Genomic DNA, 19,570 nt, shown 5'->3' on the forward strand with positions numbered 1-19,570 from the left:
GTCGGTAGAGAGCCATTTGTTAAGGAAATTTTGCAGAGTTTGACTTTGAACATTCAGTTATGGGGAAAAATAGTGGGCGGATAAAAATGTTATCAACGAGACTCGAACCTCTGCACTCCATCCCCAATTTGAACACACTTAGGCGCTAGGCTGTGATATTCATCTGTGTCAAGGATGTTCAAAAATTATTATATACTTATATACAGTGGTATTTGACCTATATTATATACTTATATACAGTGCTATTTGACCTATATACACAGTTAATTTTCTGGCAAAGGGCGTTCGCTTGACCACCCTTTGAACACTGTAGCTCCGCCACTGCTTCCAGCCCAATCTGGAGGTTGTATTGTAACTGTGAACGCACCATTTGCCATGTCTTCGTGTTGCATTCTTTCAATTTCCAGGGCCGAATTGGCAACAGACCAGCTACACCAGTTTACCTCAATGCTTCTTAGAGATGCAGCATCTTCAAAAGGAGAAGGGATTTCCTTAAGCTGCTTACATTTTGTTAAAACCAAACATTCAAGCATAGGAAAAGCATCCTCAGAGACAAACCACCGGGCAATATTGAGGTCGTCCAGTTCTAAGTATTTGAGTTCAGGGAACTCTGAATCTTTTACTTCCCATTCATCCCCTTCAAATGCTCTGAGAAGTAACTTTAGAATCTCCAAGTTAGGCAGTTCTGCAATACTCGAAATTTGGCTCCAAGGCAGACGAAACTTTGACAAAGTCAATTCCCTTGGTCTTGAGGGGAAACTGAAGACATGTGGAAGTTTAGCTGGATAGCTGTTGGAAACAAGCTTAAGAGACTTGAGGCAGCTTAGAAACTCTAATCTGGGGAAATGAACACACCTACCCTTCACTTTCTCTGAATAACCAAATGTCCCCGAAAATATGCAACTTAGCTTTCTCAAATTTGGCATCTTTTTTAATATTATTTCTGCATCTTCACCATAAGAGAGACGTGGAGTGGAAAACGTTTCCAAATTATCCAATTGGTAATTAGCAAGAGATTCACTCATGTTCTCATGCAGACTGAATGAAGCACGACGTTTTACATGTATATGCCTCAATTTAACCATCTTCAAAAGAGAAGAAGGTAATATCACCTCTCCACCCAATCCTCTTACCACAAAAGTTTCAAGATTCCAAAGCTTAGCTATGGATGAAGGAATTGAATTTGCATCAGTTTGAGCAGCAAAGTATCTCATATGAATTATATACTGTATCTCACCGGGAAAAGTACCACCTATGTTAAATGATTCTAAATCCAACACCTTAACAAGTTTGAAGTTGTCGAAGATGAAGGAGATATCACGCGGCCATGACAAGCTGTCCAAATCAATCACATTGAATATTAAAGAGCGAATGTTCGAGCGAGATGTCTGCCACAGATCAATCTGATCCTGGGAAGAATGAACAAATAACCGGTATTCCTCAGGCTTTTCAGGAAACATATCCTCTCAATTGAATCTAATTCAGAAAAAACAATAATATAAGCCCATGAAAATGAAAGTTCGGATAAAAAATAATAGAACAGAATCAGTTTAGTTCTTATACCTATTAATCCGCATCAGGAAATTCTCTTGCTTGGCCTTTTCCAAGCAGAATTGATGCAACATATCATGAATGCGGCATATTTTCACCTTGCCATTTGGTCTCTTCTTCATGCCCATCACAAGATTTCTGCTAATAAGATCTTCCAAAAGAACTTGTGCAACATCTTCTGGTGCTTGTACAAATCCTTCCGATAGCCACAATCGAGTCAATTTGGAGACTCGATATTTTCACCTTGCCATTTGGTCTCTTCTTCATGCCCATCACAAGATTTCTGCTAATAAGATCTTCCAAAAGAACTTGTGCAACATCTTCTGGTGCTTGTACAAATCCTTCCGATAGCCACAATCGAGTCAATTTGGAGACTCGAATATCCTTGCCCTTCAAAAGTCCTCCAAAATAGAGAAAATAAGGCTTTATACGGTCTGGTAAATTCTTGTAACTGAATCCAATTATAGGCATGCTCTCTCCCAAGCTATCCATGTTTTGCGCACCTAAACTTTCTTCTACGTCTTCCCACAAATATGCTTTCTTCTTTTTCTCTTTCTAAATACCAGCAACTAACACAATGAAGAGAGGCAGCCCTCCACAACTTTTTGCTAACCGAAATCCCACATCTCTAAGTTCAGTTGGACAGCTCTCTCCTTGAAACACCTCTTTCTGTAACAATGTCCAACTATCATCATCTCTGAATAAACGAAGATGATAGGGTTTGCTTTCACATTTAGCATAACTTGCAATGTCACTCAGCCGTGTAGTCAAAATAATTCTACTCCCTTTCTGAGAATCTCTAAAGCACATATGTAAATTGTCCCACACTTCCTTGGCCCACACATCATCAATGAGAATTAAGAATCTCTTGGTCAATAAAAATTTACGCAGCTCATCAGCTAATTCCCCATCTCCTTTTTCAGGGCGATCAGCAGGCTCAAGAACATCATTCAAAATGGTAAGCAGCAGCTCTCTCCATGTATACACTTGAGTCACATGACACTTACCATGAACATCAAAGAGTCGCGTAACTATCAAATCATTGTAAATCTTCTCAGCAAGAGTAGTTTTACCGATTCCCGGCATGCCCACCAATGAGATGACATCTAGCTGAGACGGTCCTCCAAGTAGCTGCTTCTTTATGTGATCCATTGCCTCCTGTAAACACTTCATTTCTTCATTTGATCTTGGTGTATTGGCTGATAAAGACGGCACAAGATCAGTGGTCTTTGCAACTTTGTGCACAGGCACATCTAACTTCTTTCTTTCACAAGTCTCACTAACAACTTCATTTACAAGCTTAATATTGTCAACAACTTTAGAGATCCAAAGAAATTTGTACCAGAGTGGATGAGAACTGGCTAAGCAAGAGTCAATGACGAACTCCGCCTTGTATGCCATTTCAGTAACACTTGTTACAAGGTCATAAACTTCATCATGCTCGTCATAGTTTTCTGCAAAATGATCAGATAGACACAATAAGACCTCCTTAACTGATCCGATCTGACACTTCATCTCAATTATACAATCGAGCTTAGAACACAACAGCTCATCCAATTTTCCCAAGAAGCAATTGAGAAATCCTAATCAGTTTGTCTTGTGCAAGCTATTAGACCAATCTGGAACTTTAGGAATGATCATTTTGACCTCTGCCTCCACAAACTTGAGCAATTGTTTGACATCAGAGAGATGTAACATGTAATACCAAGCAGGTCTGTAACCCCTAATGGAGAAGAAACAGACATACATTGTACGGTCATTGACACCTTGAATACGTTTCACGAGGTCGTGGAGTTCTTGACGCATATTGTGGTATTGTACAATATCTTCAATAAATGAGCCCAAGTACACTAGTTGCTTTTTGATTATTGGGATTCGGTTCTTCAGAAAAGAGATTGAACCAGCATCGCAATCAAGCACTCTGTCCAGGTGGTTCAATAAGAAGTTGATAAGGCCTTCGACATCTGTCAAATTCGTGTTGCACAATGATGCATCCAGAAATTGAAAGCATACTTCTCTGACTGCTACCTTGACAGACTCGATCTCCTGTAGGAAATCAAATATTTTCCGGGTGTTGATTCCATCCATAAAACTCTCATAGCTAAAACTGCTAATCAGTGCTGCCTTGTGAGCAGCCACTTCGGCACGCATCAGCAGATCATCCAATTTTTCAAGCTCCGTTTGTTGCCTGAGAAGATCTATGAGAAAGGCTCTAAAGAAAATAAGCTCGTCATAAGCATTTTCCATCAGATCCCAAATTGGAGCTTCCAGTGTGGCTTTGTGTTCTAGCAGATTTGTCAAGCTTTTCTCATATTTGATTAGCATAAAAGCCAAAGTCAAAAGCTGAAGCGAAAGATTGACCTTCCTGCTTTTGCTGCTATCCAAAGCCTCCTCATAAGATAAACGAAGAGCAGCTTCGGCCTCAGTTGCTAGAGTACCCATATCTGCCAAGAGATCATTTTGCTTCTTGCTTTCACAGTACTGAATTGGGGGATTAACGAAAAATGTTACCAGGACCAACAACCCGTGGTAAAAACCTTTTCCCCTTATCTTTATCATTAATTTTCAGGTTGGCTTCATCATTTAGCAGCAGATTTTTGAGAATATATTCATAAAACGCCATAAAAACTTCATCGATCTTCGAGCTATCAAAAGAGGATGATTTCGGTGAGGATCTCAGCATGGTGAAATAAGAATTAACTGTTTCAAAGTTAATAGGAAGAAAGTTCAATAGATTGATCATACGATGATCTGGTGTAGATGATGCAGAAATACTGGGACACATCTGTGTAATCGCTGCCTTAAAAAACTTATACAAAAGAAGAAATTGACAATGACAGATAAATTCTCATGTTTATTTTTCTTTCTCTTTTTTCGATAGATAGTATAATTGCCCTCTCGAAATCAATTGATGTATCGAGTCCTTCGTCCAATTCGTCGCCAACAGAGTAAGACATGAGCATAGCCGCTGGTGCAGTCACAGATTGAATTAGGGTCAAAACATCAGTTAACTGAGTTTGCTCTTTGTGCTGCTCCAGTGAATCCATGAGAAAGGTTCTCATGAAAGTCAGCTCTTCCCGAGAATGAACCATCATGGTGTTTTGAGAATATAGAATCCTTATCTGCATGACCTCGACAAGGAAATGGTTAAACTTCACTTGCAAAGGAAGAAGCATATGGTCTACTTCTGTAGTCTTCTCCAAATCCACATCACACAAGGAGTAGATTCCAATTCCTGCCTCTTTGGCCAGAGCTTCTATATATGATAGTAGAGAACTCAATCCTCCGCACAAGATGTCTGAGTTTCGATGCATCAAGAGATATCCAGAAAGGTAACCAACTCCATCTTCGAGCCATCGAAATTGATGAGAAAAGGCATCTCTCAAGCTAGCATCACCAATTTTTAGCTCTTCCAGATCACCTCTGACAGAATTACTAAACTCACTAGCCAGATCCAGTATTGGAGCTTTTGGTACTGATGAAAATGACGCTTTCAGAACACTGATATACAGCTTCCTCCATTCAGGCCTAATAGGACTTATCCTTTCCATAAATTTAGAAAACTTGGACTCGAAGTCAGGACCAGGAATCACATCCTCTTCCCATTTAGGACATGCAGGCGATGACACACGTGCCAGGTAATCGTCATACTTCTCCCAACATAAGATAGATAGGGATGCTGCATTGGAAGCTATATCCTCAGCAAGGGTGAAGAGATCCTTCATTTTCTCATGCTCAATGCACTGCCTTGTTGTAAACTTGAGCAAGACTCCTAGATTTTTCAGCTTTTTCGAAAGGAGTGGATATTGGTAAAATTTTCCTGACAGTGTATAAACACCATCAAGGCAAACTGCTGCGACAAGGTTCACCATATCCATAGTGAGTCGACTAGATGGTGGCTTTGAAGCTTTGATTTGCTCAGCAATAATCTCAGATTTAATTATTTGCAGCACCTCTGAAATCATCCTCATTGCATCACTCGTCAGGCCTTGATCATTCAAGAGAGAAAGTATCTTAGAAAAGCCATCATAAGCTTCTATTAATAGGGGACTAAGCTGTGTAGATATCCAATTCTCAGAGCTATGCTTCTCCAGTATGTCCAGAAAATGATATAAACGATATAGAATACTTTTAGCATATTCCAATTGATCCTTGGTCGAACTATCTAAATGTCTCGTCTTTACACACTCTCTGATGGTTCTTCTTATTGCAGAGCAAGAATCCTTGGCCATTTAATTGTTGATTAGAGATAAATTCCTGTAAGTAATGAAATGAACATATTCAGAGCTTAGTCAAAATTCCTGTAACATATTATCAAAACTCTAATTCGAATTCCAACCAACAGCTTAGTCAATTATTCGAAGCTACCATGTTAAGGTGCAACAGTGGCAGAGAATCAGCTCCTATTTACGGTAAGAATTTTTTTGCCTTTTTTTTCTGCTTGAACATTGCATTTGTTTGACCCCAACCCAACAAAGAATCTTAAGAGGCAGCAGAAAAATCAACTGAGCTAATGGGCTATTGCATGAACTACTTTGACAAAAGTTCATTTGTATTAATCCAAAACTAGTGACAAGCAGAAACTTCCAAAATAAGTTCAGAAATGAAAATACGCAAACTACTTTCAAATTCCATCATTCCACATGTTCTGAAATGTCTTGTGCAACCAGCTGATTTCAAGAAAAACAAAATAAGGAAAAAACTCAAACCAATATTTTATAGGTAGTTCAGCACCAGGAAATGTCATTGTATGTCCCTTGTTTAAGCCACTCTTTATATTTTATTCCATTTTAGTAAACTTTTTAAATATAGATCCAACAACAAACGACCGCTTCGATCTCCGCATTTCTCTCCTCCTTCTTCTTCCTATATGATGTTCCCTTGACAAACAAACTCATAAAAAACAATTATTTGATTCAATCAAAGATTTTAACATCGTAACTTTTACATTTAATTAAGCCAACTTTTTGGTATTATTTGGATAAGTAGTAAATTTTTATTTTAATCCCCAAGGAAGGGCCTTATGGTCTAAAAACAACATTGGTAATCAAGATTCGAATTCCAACTTAGACGAAAAAAAGTGAAATAGTTAGGCCTATAAATATCATTTTGGATGAAAGTTAAGTAACAGACTTGACTTCATCATCTTCTCTTTTCTTTTCATCATTGGAACCCAAGGCTATTAACTCATTTTCCTGATAACCCATTGGCGATCAGGTTTGAGGTATTAATATCAGAATAAAAGAACCAAAAACTAGAATGAATAAAAGCAAAATAAAGAAAAAGAAATATACCACGCAACTTACTTTATATAATGGTGGAAATATAACTTCGAAGCCCTCTTGAAACACCTTTTTACAAGTCCTCGTTACGTCCAAAAAACAAACACCAGTGTCCTGCAACAAATAAAGCAAAAGGAGAAAAAAATGGTTTCAATTTGCTTTTCTTCTCTCTTCTTGGGCGGAGAGGAGGGGAGGAGGGTGGGAAATCTACCTGTTTAATGCAGAGCAAAATCATAGAGAATTAACCATCCTTGAGAAATGCTCACCCATTGAAGTTCACAAGAATGAGATTAAGTAAAACCACTTTGGAAGAAGAGAGTAAGAATTGTTCAGTGTCTGCCCTGCCTAGCTGACATATCTTGTGCATTCAATGATTTTATTAAATATATTACTGCCCTTCTCTATGTGAAATAACAGATTAGAAGCAACAAACTATGACAAAAAAGAGTTGACCAACTAGCTTAATTAGTCTTTTCAAGCTCTTGCAAAGGCCAGCAAAAGAGTTGACTTTTATTTTTTAATGTTTATATATTCATCATTGTCAGCATATGAACTTAGTAGATGGTCGAGATTGCATCGGGACAATTTAAGGGACTAACAGTTTGCTTTGAAATATTTGACATTTTAGAAAAAACAAATATTTTTTTTCAAATTTACCATTATCGGTCCAACTAGTGTGGGGCGACTAAAGTCGCCATGAAAAGTCTTTTAGTGATGACTTTTAGGGGTCACTATGAATAAGTATCAAAAATGGGGCTATTGGGACTATTCTCGGCGACGCTCAAGTTGCCACAAAAGTCTTTTTTGGGTATTTTTTTACTTTCTGTAGCAACTTTAGTCGCGATAAAAAGTTTCATTTCTTGTAGTGGATGTCTCACAAGAGTTGAGTCTTTAAGGCAAGTATGAAAAAAGGCAAAACTGCAAAAGACGGGAAAAAAACAATAAAGAAAATAAAGTTCCTTTTATATTGGAGGAAATTGGGTCGTGAGCCCCACTGTCAGACACCTTTATATAGTGATTGAAATCCTTATATGACCAAGAAACAAACACTATCGTCCCGCAACTAATAGTGCAACAGTTAGTAACAAAGAGTTTTATTTTACCTTTTTCTTGCTTTTTATTATTTGGAGGGAGGGAGATGTGTAAATATGTGAGCTCTAGCTAATAAAGCCATTACAGGTTTCATCAAAATTAAATTGTTTATTTCTACCAATTTATTGTTGAAAATCCTTCAGCAGATTATCCACTTAGCTCAGATCCTCCATTTTCAACTTGCAAACTTGAATAAATGTACATAAAAGAAAGGAATTTTCTTGCTCACCAGAAAATTTCACAAGAAGAACATATAGAAAGTATATCAAAAACCTTAAAACCTGAGTGCACCGCTTCCAATATTATGAGCAAGAAAGGGAATCGAACCATCATAAAAATTTCGATTAATCTTCACATCTCAGTTTGAAAGATGTAAGTACAATACTGACAAATCTGATATTAACAAAAAAAAAAAGGAAAATGAGTGTGGGAAAGTAAATTACATGAACATACCACATAAGAGCCAAAGAAAAAGATCTTCTAGCCCGATCTGGAGGCTGTATAGTAACTGTGGACGCATGGTTTTCCATATCTTCATGTTGCATTCATTGAATTTCCTTGGTTGACTTGGCAGCAGATTAGGTGCACCAGTTTACTTACATGCGTGTTAGAGGTGTTGCATCACCAAAATGAGAAGGGATTTCCTTAGGCCTCTTTCATTTAGTTAAAGCCAAACGTTTTAGCTTAGGAAAGCATCCACGGAGACAAACCAAACCAATGTGCGATGATGAGATTGTTAGATTTTAAATATTTAAGTTCAGGAAAGTCTGAATCTTTCACTTTCCAGTGATCCCCTTCAAAGGCTTTGAGGAATAACTTTAGGATCTCCAAGTTAGGTGGTTCTACAATGGTCGAGATTTGGGTCCAAGATAGACGAAACTTTGACAAAGTCAATCCGTTAGTTTCTCAAGGAAATTGAACTCGTGAGGAAGTTTAGCTGGATAGCTGTAGGAAACCAGCTTGAGGGATTCAAGGTGACTTAGAAACTCTAATCCGGGAAGAAGGCCACACCTACCCATTGGATTGGATGGACTACCAGAATTGGAAAAAACCCAGACTATACACAAGTCTTATGTGATGTTACACCAAAAAAGGTCGATCAAATCAGTAGACCATGACCACCACTTCATGCCTTAAGAATACTTTTTCACTGGGCTTAAATGTAGCTGGCCTACGTTAGCAACAGCCTTATCCAGTATGCCAAGAGCGGGTGTTTTTGACATATGCTATTATGACTAGCAGGGCTACAAAATGAAGCTGGCATCATGCTCCGGAAGATGTATTGCACTAAGAAAGAACAAAAGCCTCGGTTATTCTATGCCAACACCTTGACCAGGTATATGAGGCCTTTCAGGGTCACTCTTCTTCTGAAGACCCCTGAAATGCCTCATATACCTGGTCAAGTGTTGGCATAGAATAACCAAGGCTGATTTTCTTTCTTAGCTCGGAGTATGATGCTAACCACATTTAAGCCCTGCCAGTCATAATACCATACGTCAAAAACGCCCGCTCTCCGCTAACCCTCGTATTGTGAGCATTCCGAATAAGTGGTTGCTAACGAAGGCCAACTACATGTGTGCCTCCTTGGAAAAGTATTTATAAGGCATGGAGTGGTGGTCCTGGTCTACTGATTTGATCTGACTTGCTTTGGTATTCCCATCGTATAAGACTCGTCGCAAGTCTGTATACTCTAGGCTCCTTTTGCAATTCGTAGTCCATCCAATCCAATCTGGAAATCCTAGAAAGGCATTAAGATCCTCTGATGCAACCGAGAGGTCAACACCCCAAACTACTGGCACTCTGAATTGAGGGCGCCAGTTGGCATACAATTCCTGCACCATAGTCAGATTGCCTGGATGGCCTCCTCACGCAAAACTCTCCATTGCCTATCATCCTTCTGATTTTTCAACACCCCAGGAGCCCTCCGCAAAGGACGTACCTCTTTGCAGCTAACTTCTTAAAGGATTTCTTGGCGGCACCATCCACAAATGTAAGAGCAGGAGCTGCTGGTTTCTGTCTCTTGGCCCAGAGGCTGCTGCCCCGCTTTCTGTTCAGGAGTAAGTTTCGTCTTGCCTTTGTCTCTGGCAGAAGCTCAGGATGTGGAAGGCTTAGCCTGAGTGGCTTTCGCTTTCGGAGCCTTAGCTTTTGGAGCCATGAGTAGGTACCTGCAAAAGAAACAACTTCAGATAGTTGCCCCAGCTGTACGAATACAATAGCAGTCAGGTCTATGACTTTCCCATTAGGTTCAGTTATCAGGCACCGTAGTTAACCAATGACATTAATATGAAGTATGGAAGAGTGCACAATTCAGCTATCTAGTTGCCTGCGACTAGTTCCGGGCAACTTCAACTTCAGGTTGTGCAATCAATTCCAAATAGTTAGCTTTTTCCAGAAAACTACCATACACGCAACCCTTTGCAATGATTCATAAAGCCCACAGAAGTTGGTTCATACACATGAACATATCAGGTATCATACTACTCTTTCAAGTCTCGCCACAAAGTTATGTAACACAACTGCTCAAAACTAATTATAGAAGGCCAGTAACCAACCAGAAGGGAGCATACTTCAGGAAAATTATAGAGAAAACACTAGCATACATGGAACTAAAAGCTTAGATCACGCACTTAAGCACATATGACATTAATTGATTTTCGAGTCCCCAACCACTCTAGTAATTACACAGAAAAGCACAAGATCAAGCACATAAGAGCACTAACAACCATAAATCAGCTGGAGTAAAATTCTGTCAAGAGGTACTCAGACTTCCCTCTTCTAGTCAAATACAGCTCTATCATATATTAACAAATTCATTTGCACCAACTTAAGGATAGTACACATCATTGCATGGACAGTGGAGCCATAGCACATGATTATTTACACATGCAAGTTTAGATAAATAAGATTGAAGAGTATTCAACCTTCTTCCTACCCAATCAATTTTAACAGTATCAAGCAGTGAAAATACCTAAAACAGCAAAAGAAACACTTAATGGCAGGTAATATAACTTAACCGTAACACAAACTACCACAAGCTTCCTACTTGATTCAACAAGCGCCACCCCACACTTATGTAATTAAGCATATCAAACATGTGTGTGCGTGTGTGTGTATATATATCAAGGAAATGGCAGCCAGGTATGAAGGACACATTCACAACACTATATTTCCAAGGTAGGAGCTCAAACGGGAGCGACACCGGTTCAAATCACAACCTAAGATCCAGCACCAACATAAAATGTTCTGAACTGTTGTCTCAAAAGAATAAGCAGAGAGCAAAGCAGCTCTTAGAGTGCTAGGACACACGTAACAAGCCGTCAACTCAAGAAGCACAAACACGAGACTAACATATGACTAAGCAAGGTGACCATGCGAAAGCCCCACAAATACTCTTACACTGCACACAAGTTCAATCAAAACTTATGAGTAGGCTACTCAGACTTCATCCCACAAGCCAAAGGTCACTGCGGCAATTAATCAAACATGTAGCAGGCATCGCACTTCATTGAGAACAAGCCAGCAAAGAAAAATGACTTCCCTCCCCAGTATCAATGGGAATTATAGTTAATCCATAACACCAGCACCCAACTTCAACAATTTTCAAGGATCAAGCATGAATTTAGCACTTTAGGGCACTAACAAGGCAAAAGTTGTCATGTACTAGCGCGAACTGGAATGGGGCGGTGAACGAGGGAATTGGCTTGGAAGAGGAACTTCTAGTGCCCTGACCATGGCGGGTGGAGTCACCGGTGAAGCAGTGGTGCAGTATGGGGGGGGGGGGGAGGGGGAGGGATTTTTGGGTGCCTGAAAAGGTCCTGGTACGTGAGCCTGTTTTGAGCAAATTTCTTTTTTATTTAGTTTTTGTTATAAATATATTATATTATGGATTTTCATTTAGTACCCGGTTTTAAATAATCTTCATGAAGAAGCTTATACTCCACCAAGCTTATACTCCGCCATAAATATGTTTATCTATTTAGTACTCTATTAGAAATAAGGCTCGTGAAAAAACTTATCCTTTTGGTACTTCATTATGGATAAACATAACCCTGGTAGAAGATTATCTATATTTGTTACAATGAGCTTATCCTTTTGGTATTCCGTTATGGATAAATATCACTCCAATAGAAGATTATATATATCCGGTACAGTAGCAGCTTACACAGCAGCTTACTTTCTTCTATAAGTATAGGATATTTCAGTTCATTATGTATATAAGTTTGAAATTTGAATAATATATCAATTTCTCTCTATACTTATCTTTACTTTACAGTTTTTATTTCCTAACACATAGATATTACCTATATCTATATCAATCATGAAGATATTTGTGTAATTGATTATGGAACAACTCATGCCATATTCAAAGATCAAAAATATTTTTCTTATTTGCATAAGGAAAAAGCAAATGTTTCAACAATTTCTAGTAATATAAGTTTGATTGAAGGCTCCGGAAGAGCCACTATATTTCTGTCTAAGGGAATAAAACTTATAATAGACAATGCATTATTCTCCTCCAAGTCCCAAAGAAACTTGTTGAGTTTTATAGATATTCGCCGAAATGGGTATCATGTTGAGACGATAGATGAAATGATAGATATCCGCCGAAATAGGATAAAAGTTGAACATCATGTAGCTTATGTTCGTACTCAAAATGGCCTTGCAGAGTCATCTATTAAACGCGTGCAATTGATAGTAAGACCACTACTTATGAAAATAAAATTGCTCACTACTGTTTGGGGCCATGCTATCTTGCATGCAGCATCACTTATATGTCTCACACCGACATATTATAATAAATAATCGCCGTCACAATTAGTTTTTGGTCATGAACCAAATATTGCCCATCTACGATTTTTTGAATGTGCTGTATATGTGCCAGTAGCACCATCACAACGCAGTAAGATGGGCCCGCAGAGAAGGTTAGAAAATTTCAGATCGTCGGTTTGATGAAACAAATTTCTCACAATTAGGGGGGAGAAAAAGGAAATCAAAAGAGAAACTGTGTGGAAAGTTTCATCATTATCCCATTTGATCCACGTAACCCTATATATAATGAGGAGGTCCAGAAGATCATCCATTTACAAAATATAGCAAATCAAATGCCAGACGCGTTTACTGATTTGAAAAGGATAACTAAGTCACATATCCATGTCTCTATTTTTAAAAGAAGAATTAGGACTCGCTCGGGGCTCGTCCCAGGGCGGAGCACTCGTAAAATGCCCATGGGCTTATGTGTGGGGCTTAGTTCCGTAAAACTTATGCCTCGGTCGTCGGGGCTTACGCCCCGGACACGCCCAACGCCCAGCATACTGGACTCGCCTAATAGAACTTTATGCAATTGTGTGTAACTAACCTTGTAAATCCACAAATTTTCTTAATAAATCGTTAACTATTCAAAATTACTTTTTTTTTAATCTTAAATCATTAAGTTGGGAGTATTTTATGTTGCACGTTATCCACTAAGACTGCTATGATACTAAATTTTAAATAAACCTTTCGTTTAAAAGTATTTATTTATTAACTTTTATTATGTCTTTATTATATAATAGTCCATAATTATTTTTATAATTATTTTCCTAAATATTATTTTTTTCATGTTTACGAGATACAATACTTGTTAATTTAATAGTTCAGTATTAGCTATTAACTATTTACAAATAATTAGTTATCATGGTATTGTATGGTGACTTATGTGTCACTTAATTAACTTGTTGAAACTTAAAAATAAATGATGCTAGAGAATCATATTTAAATTGTGAATTATGTTTTCATATAAATTCTCTTTCAAATAGAAAGCATATTAAATAAAAGGAGTATTTAAAAAATCAAATTATAATATCGAAATTCATTACTCCTTAAGAGATACGTATAAGATTTCGTATCGAATACATTACTTTTGATGTTTGAGTTGTAACGACATTACAGCTAATTTGCATATTATGATATATGTCATACTTTTCGTGTTATTCATAGTTGAATTATAATTTATAAATATTTTAAATAGATTATTTGTTATAATTTTGTGATTTTGATGTAATTTTTATAATTATTTTTTATTTTATACTATCTTAAAATTCTTAAAATTAGTAAAATTTAAAGATATGTGGCACTTACGCCTCATGTCTCAGGGCTTACGCCTCGCCTCGTTAGAGGTAAAATGCCTCACCTCACGCCCCCGCCCCTGCCTTTTACAATATTATTCCCTATAGAGAATGTGCATATCCGAATTGATGTCCCATCAGGACCATCTACTAGCATGAGAGCTAGTGAACCTAAAGTACACTTGAAGCGTGGTGGGCCTTTGGGTTCTAAGGATCGAAATTCTCGAAAAAGAAAATCGACAAATGATCAAAACGATACTATGAAAGGATCCCCTGAAGAGACCAAAGATCTGATTAGCTCTGAGATTCCTGAACAAATCAATGAACCCGAGACTCAAGTGAGTGAGAAGCTTTTAATAAATTCTACTAGTGAAGGAATTAATTTAAATCGATCTGAAATAGTGGTGGATAATATTTTTACATTTAATGTTGCACTTAACATTATGCAAGATAATGAGGATCTTGAACCCCGGTCTGTCGAAGAATATCGACAAAGATCTGATTGGACAAAATGGCAAGAGGCAATTCAATCAGAATTGAACGCACTTGCTAAAAGAGATGTCTTTGGACCAGTAGTCCAAACACCTGCTGGTATAAAACCAGTTGGTCATAAATGGGTTTTTGTGCTAAAAAAGAATGATAAAAATAAAATTGAAAGATTCAAAGCTTGCCTTGTCGCACAAGGATTCTCACAACGACCTGGAGTCGATTTTGATGAAACATATTCACCTCTTATGGATGCCATAACATTTCGATATCTCATCAGTTTAGAACTACATGAAAAACTTGAAATACATCTAATGGATGTACTTACACCTTATCTGTACGGTTCACTTGATAATGAAATTTATATGAAAATTTCCGAAGGATTTAAAATGCCTGAAGCAAATTCAAAATCTCGAGAAATGTATTCAATCAGATTACAAAGATCTTTGTACGGTTTAAAGCAATCTGGGCGTATGTGGTATAATCGCCTTAGTGAATATTTGCTGAAAGAGGGTTACATAAATGATGTTATTTGTCCATGTATTTTTATAAAGAAAATGGCATCATAATTTGTTATACTTGCTGTTTATGCTGATGACATAAATCTTGTTGGAACTCTAGAAGAGCTCCAAAAGGCAATTGAATATCTTAAGAAAGAATTTGAGATAAAAGATCTTGGAAAGACAAAACTTTGTCTTGGTCTGCAAATTGAACATTTAGCAGATGAGATCTTTATCCATCAATCTGCATATACAGAAAGGGTCTTAAAACGCTTTTACATGGACAAAGCGCACCAATTGAGTACACCAATGGTTGTTCGATCACTTGAAGTGAATAAGGATTTGTTCCGACCTCCAGAAGAGGATGAGGAACTCCTTGGCCCCGAAATACCTTATCTTAGTGCAATTGGTCCACTTATGTATCTTGCTATTGCTACAAGGCCTGACATAGTATTTTTTGTTAATTTACTAGCAAAATATAGCTCTTCTCCTACACGGAGACACTGGAACGAGATTAAGCATATATTGCGGTATTTAAAGGGAACATTTGATATGGGTTTATTTTATTCTAACAAAGGTAGTGCAGATCTTGTTGGTTATGTAGATGCAGGTTATTTATCTGATCCACATAAAAGCTCGATCTCAAACCGGGTACGAGTTTACATGTGGAGGTACTGTCATATCATGGCACTCCACAAAGTAATCTATTGTTGTTATTTCTTCAAATCATGCTGAGATAATAGCTACTCATTAAACAAGTAGGGAATGCGTATGGTTGAGATCAAAGATTCATTTTTTTCAAGGAGAATGTGGTTTGGAATGTGATAAAATATCCACAATTTTATACGAAGATAATGTTGCATGCATAGCCCAATTAAAGGGAGGATTTATAAAAGGAGATAGAACGAAGCACATTGTATCAAAATTATTCTACACACATGATCTTCAGAAAAATGGTGACATTGATGTGAAACAAATCCGTTCAAGTAACAATCCGGCCGATTTATTCACTAAATCTTTGCTAGCTTCAACTTTTGAGAAGATGGTATACAAGATTGGAATGCGGATACTCAAATATTTGAAACAAAGTTTTTATCAAGGGGAGTAAAATACGTATTATACTCTTTTTTCCTTACTAAGGTTTTTACCACATGGTTTTCCTTATAAGGTTTTTAATGAGACAACTAGTTATGCGTATTACTAAATATGTGTACTCTTTTTCCTTCACTAGGATTTTTTCCCATGAGTTTTTTTTAGTAAGGTTTTAATGAGGCACATTATCTTTTAAATGAACATCCAGGGGGAAATATTATAAATATATTATATTATGGATGCTCATTTAGTACTCCTTTGTAAACAAGCTTTCTGAAGAAGCTTATCTATATGAGACTCCGCCGTAAATATATTTATCTATTTAGTACTCTATTAGAAATAAGCCTCGTGAAGAAGCTTATCATTTCGGTACTCCATTAAGGATAGACATCACCCCCGGTAGAAGATTATCTATATCTGGTACAATGAGTTTTATCCTTTCGGTACTCCTTTATGGATAAATATCACCCCGGTAGAAAATTATCCATATCGGGTACAGTAGCAGCTTACACAACAACTTTCTTTCTTCTATAAATAGAGGAGATTTCAGTTCATTATGTACATAAGTTTGAAGTTTGAATAATATATCTGTTTCTCTCTATACTTGTCTTTACTTTACAGTCTTTATTTGATAACAGTTTTCTATTTTGAACAAATATAAACTAGAAGGGTTCCATTAATAGAAAGATTGTCGATAAATTCACTCAATAGTGTTTATCCAAAATTAGGTAACAATTATATTTGTACGCGATTTAAAGGATACATAGTTTAATTCAACATGAATAATTAAGAAATAGCAGATAAATGAATTAAATATGAAATAAATGAGCAAACCAATCGCAATGTTAAGACCATGACTAATCTTAGATTGAATAATGAGCTCGCCCTCGATTGGACCCTCGGTTCAAGCCCAGTCACGGATAAAGAACAGAATAAGTGAGTGATGCCTTTAACTGTAGATAGAAGACAAAAGTAAACCTGTATTGCTTTGAATTGCATGTTACAATGTGTCACACTAAAGAAAAACTTCTCCACTATATAGTAAGAGAGTTTCAGTCCTAGTATAAGCCTAAAAAGGTAAAAATCTTCCTTTTCCGGTAATTGTTGATCCATAATCGATATCGAGCGAGATTTTCGCCATGATATCCGGTTGAGGGCGAGTATTACGGCCCTCTATCCGCTATGCATAACCGTTCACCGTGTCTCATGAGGTCTATAACTTATACTCCGCCTGGGGCACATCGCTTTACCATGTTCGATGTCGGATACATCGTTCACTCTTCTTGGTTCTCAATATGAAGGGTCTATGACCTCGATTACAATCTCACGGATCTGTGTTCCCCCTACGCTCTATCATCGGGGAATCGAGGTAGACATTGCCCCCGATTTTACCCGTACACAGATAGTCTCCTCATTTTCGGAGAGTATATTTATCGAAATGACGGGAAGCGATAGATGAACCCCAGTTCCTTCCTTCGTATGTTACAACCGAGATAACGGGTCAACTAAACGTCCCATCAATCGCGTCGTTCTGACTTCGGACATGTGTGAGATGTCGATTGACTGTCCTCGAATGTGAAACGTGACGCATTGATTGTCATTCTTCTATAAAAGCTCTGACCCCTTTTTCACTTCTCCACTTTCCGATTCCAGAGCTCTTCTATTTACCCTCGAATTCTCTATTTACCTTTTACTTCTTCAAATCTTCATACATTGCTCCTTATATCTTCATATCTTCATCATCAAACCTTCATACCTTCTCTTTGAATCTTCAACCCAGACCTACATATCTTCATCTTGTCACACCCCGAACCATGGCATATGAGTAACACGGCACTCGGTGCCTAATTGCATGTGACCGAGCGAACCAACTGGATGGCTGGATCAATATATGGTATAACTATAAGCTGAATATAACATGCAACATGCCGATCTACTAAAGAGTCTGACTGAAATATCATAAATGCGGAAAGTACTGAAAAAGTCTGCAAGTATAAATGAGTAGTCGACAAGGCTAACACATAAAAACCTGCTACTATCTGACTGACTGGACTATAGTCTACGAAGCCTCTAAAGAATACTGAAATACTATCTGTTTACCGGGATAAGATCCTCGGTATACCTTATTAACTGAAATACTATAAAGACTGAAAGAAAAAAGGGATAATGGCCCGAAAGACTGGGGCTCACCAATAGCTGATACGAGATGCCCTAGCAAGCAGAGTCGTCAACCTGAAAATCGTTACCTGCATCACGAGATGCAAGCCCCGGGAAAAAAGAGACGCCAGTACATTCAAATTGTATTGGTATGTAAAAACAATTGAATGAAAGAACTATAAATACTGAAACTGAACTGATAACTGAGAATTGATAAGGAAGTAAGGATATGAATACTCCCTCTTCTGAATGATGAACCACCTGTTTATCTGAATATTAAACTGCGGCCTTAAGCCCAATATATATATGTGCACAATCTATAGCCTCGGGCCCAAGTATACGTATACATAACTGCAGCCTCAGGCCCAAAAATGCATAAAGCATAAACTGTGGCCTCAGGCCTAAAGATGCATAAAGTATAAACTGCGGCCTCAGGGCCAAATACAGTTGTTCAACATTCAGGGATTTAAAATCAAGAAATATAAATCATATTGCAATACATGATACTGAAATACTGAATCATATTGAGTTACATGATACTGGAATGTTGAATAGAACTAGTCTGGGACATGTATTCATAATAAATTGATTTGTCACAACTAAGGCTTATAAGATATTAATGAATTATAAACTATGCCATCTAGAGAATATAAGTTCTACAACCATTCATGGAGCTGGGGCATAATTACTTGCTGAGGAATTCGTAATAGTCATAAAGAATAAGACGTAGGGAGAATCATAAACATTCCCAACATAGAGAGTTAGCCTCACATATCTTAACTTCCTGATCTTGAGCGTAATACAACATTTGTCAACCCTTTCAGCTTTAATCTATAGCAATATAAGTCAAAAGGATTCTATATTAGCAATAATACTCATGTTTTGGTCACTTAAGTATTTTATCAAACACTTAGTGGGTATAAAGCTTCACAGTCCTTATTAGTTATGTTTCTACACCCAATAATCCATTCTCTTGCTCCTAGATAAATTCTAAAATCTCAAATGGTTAAAATCAACATCATTCTTCATCACCCATAAGATAAGTAACACCCTTAACCAATAATCAATAATCAACAACCCAAACCTATAACCGTTCATGCTTTTCTGTCAAACCCATCAACTCATATCCCATGAACTAGAGTCTATAGTCATTAATCCAATGCTATAATCAAGTAAAGGGTGAAGATATTGCTTTTTTGACGTTCAATCCTCTTGAATTCGAGTCCTAGAGTTTTTTTTCTCAACAATGATGTCCCAATCCAATATATAATGATTTGAATGGTTTATCCATATTAATAAGGTGTTG

The 19,570-nt window shown here is 37.4% G+C and overlaps 1 protein-coding gene and 1 pseudogene across 1 annotated transcript; both read right to left on the reverse strand.

Moving 5' to 3' along the window:
- Positions 1–125: 125 nt before the first annotated feature.
- Positions 126–11,696, reverse strand: LOC104090045 (putative late blight resistance protein homolog R1B-12; annotated as a pseudogene).
- On the reverse strand, positions 264–1,460 carry LOC138891377 (putative late blight resistance protein homolog R1B-13). Its single transcript, XM_070186920.1, has one exon. It carries the CDS (start codon positions 1,458–1,460, stop codon positions 264–266), a length of 1,197 nt encoding a protein of 398 aa, XP_070043021.1.
- Positions 11,697–19,570: the final 7,874 nt, after the last annotated feature.

The sequence above is a fragment of the Nicotiana tomentosiformis genome, chromosome 10 (genome assembly GCF_000390325.3).
Source record: "Nicotiana tomentosiformis chromosome 10, ASM39032v3, whole genome shotgun sequence".
Taxonomy (NCBI): Eukaryota; Viridiplantae; Streptophyta; class Magnoliopsida; order Solanales; family Solanaceae; genus Nicotiana; species Nicotiana tomentosiformis.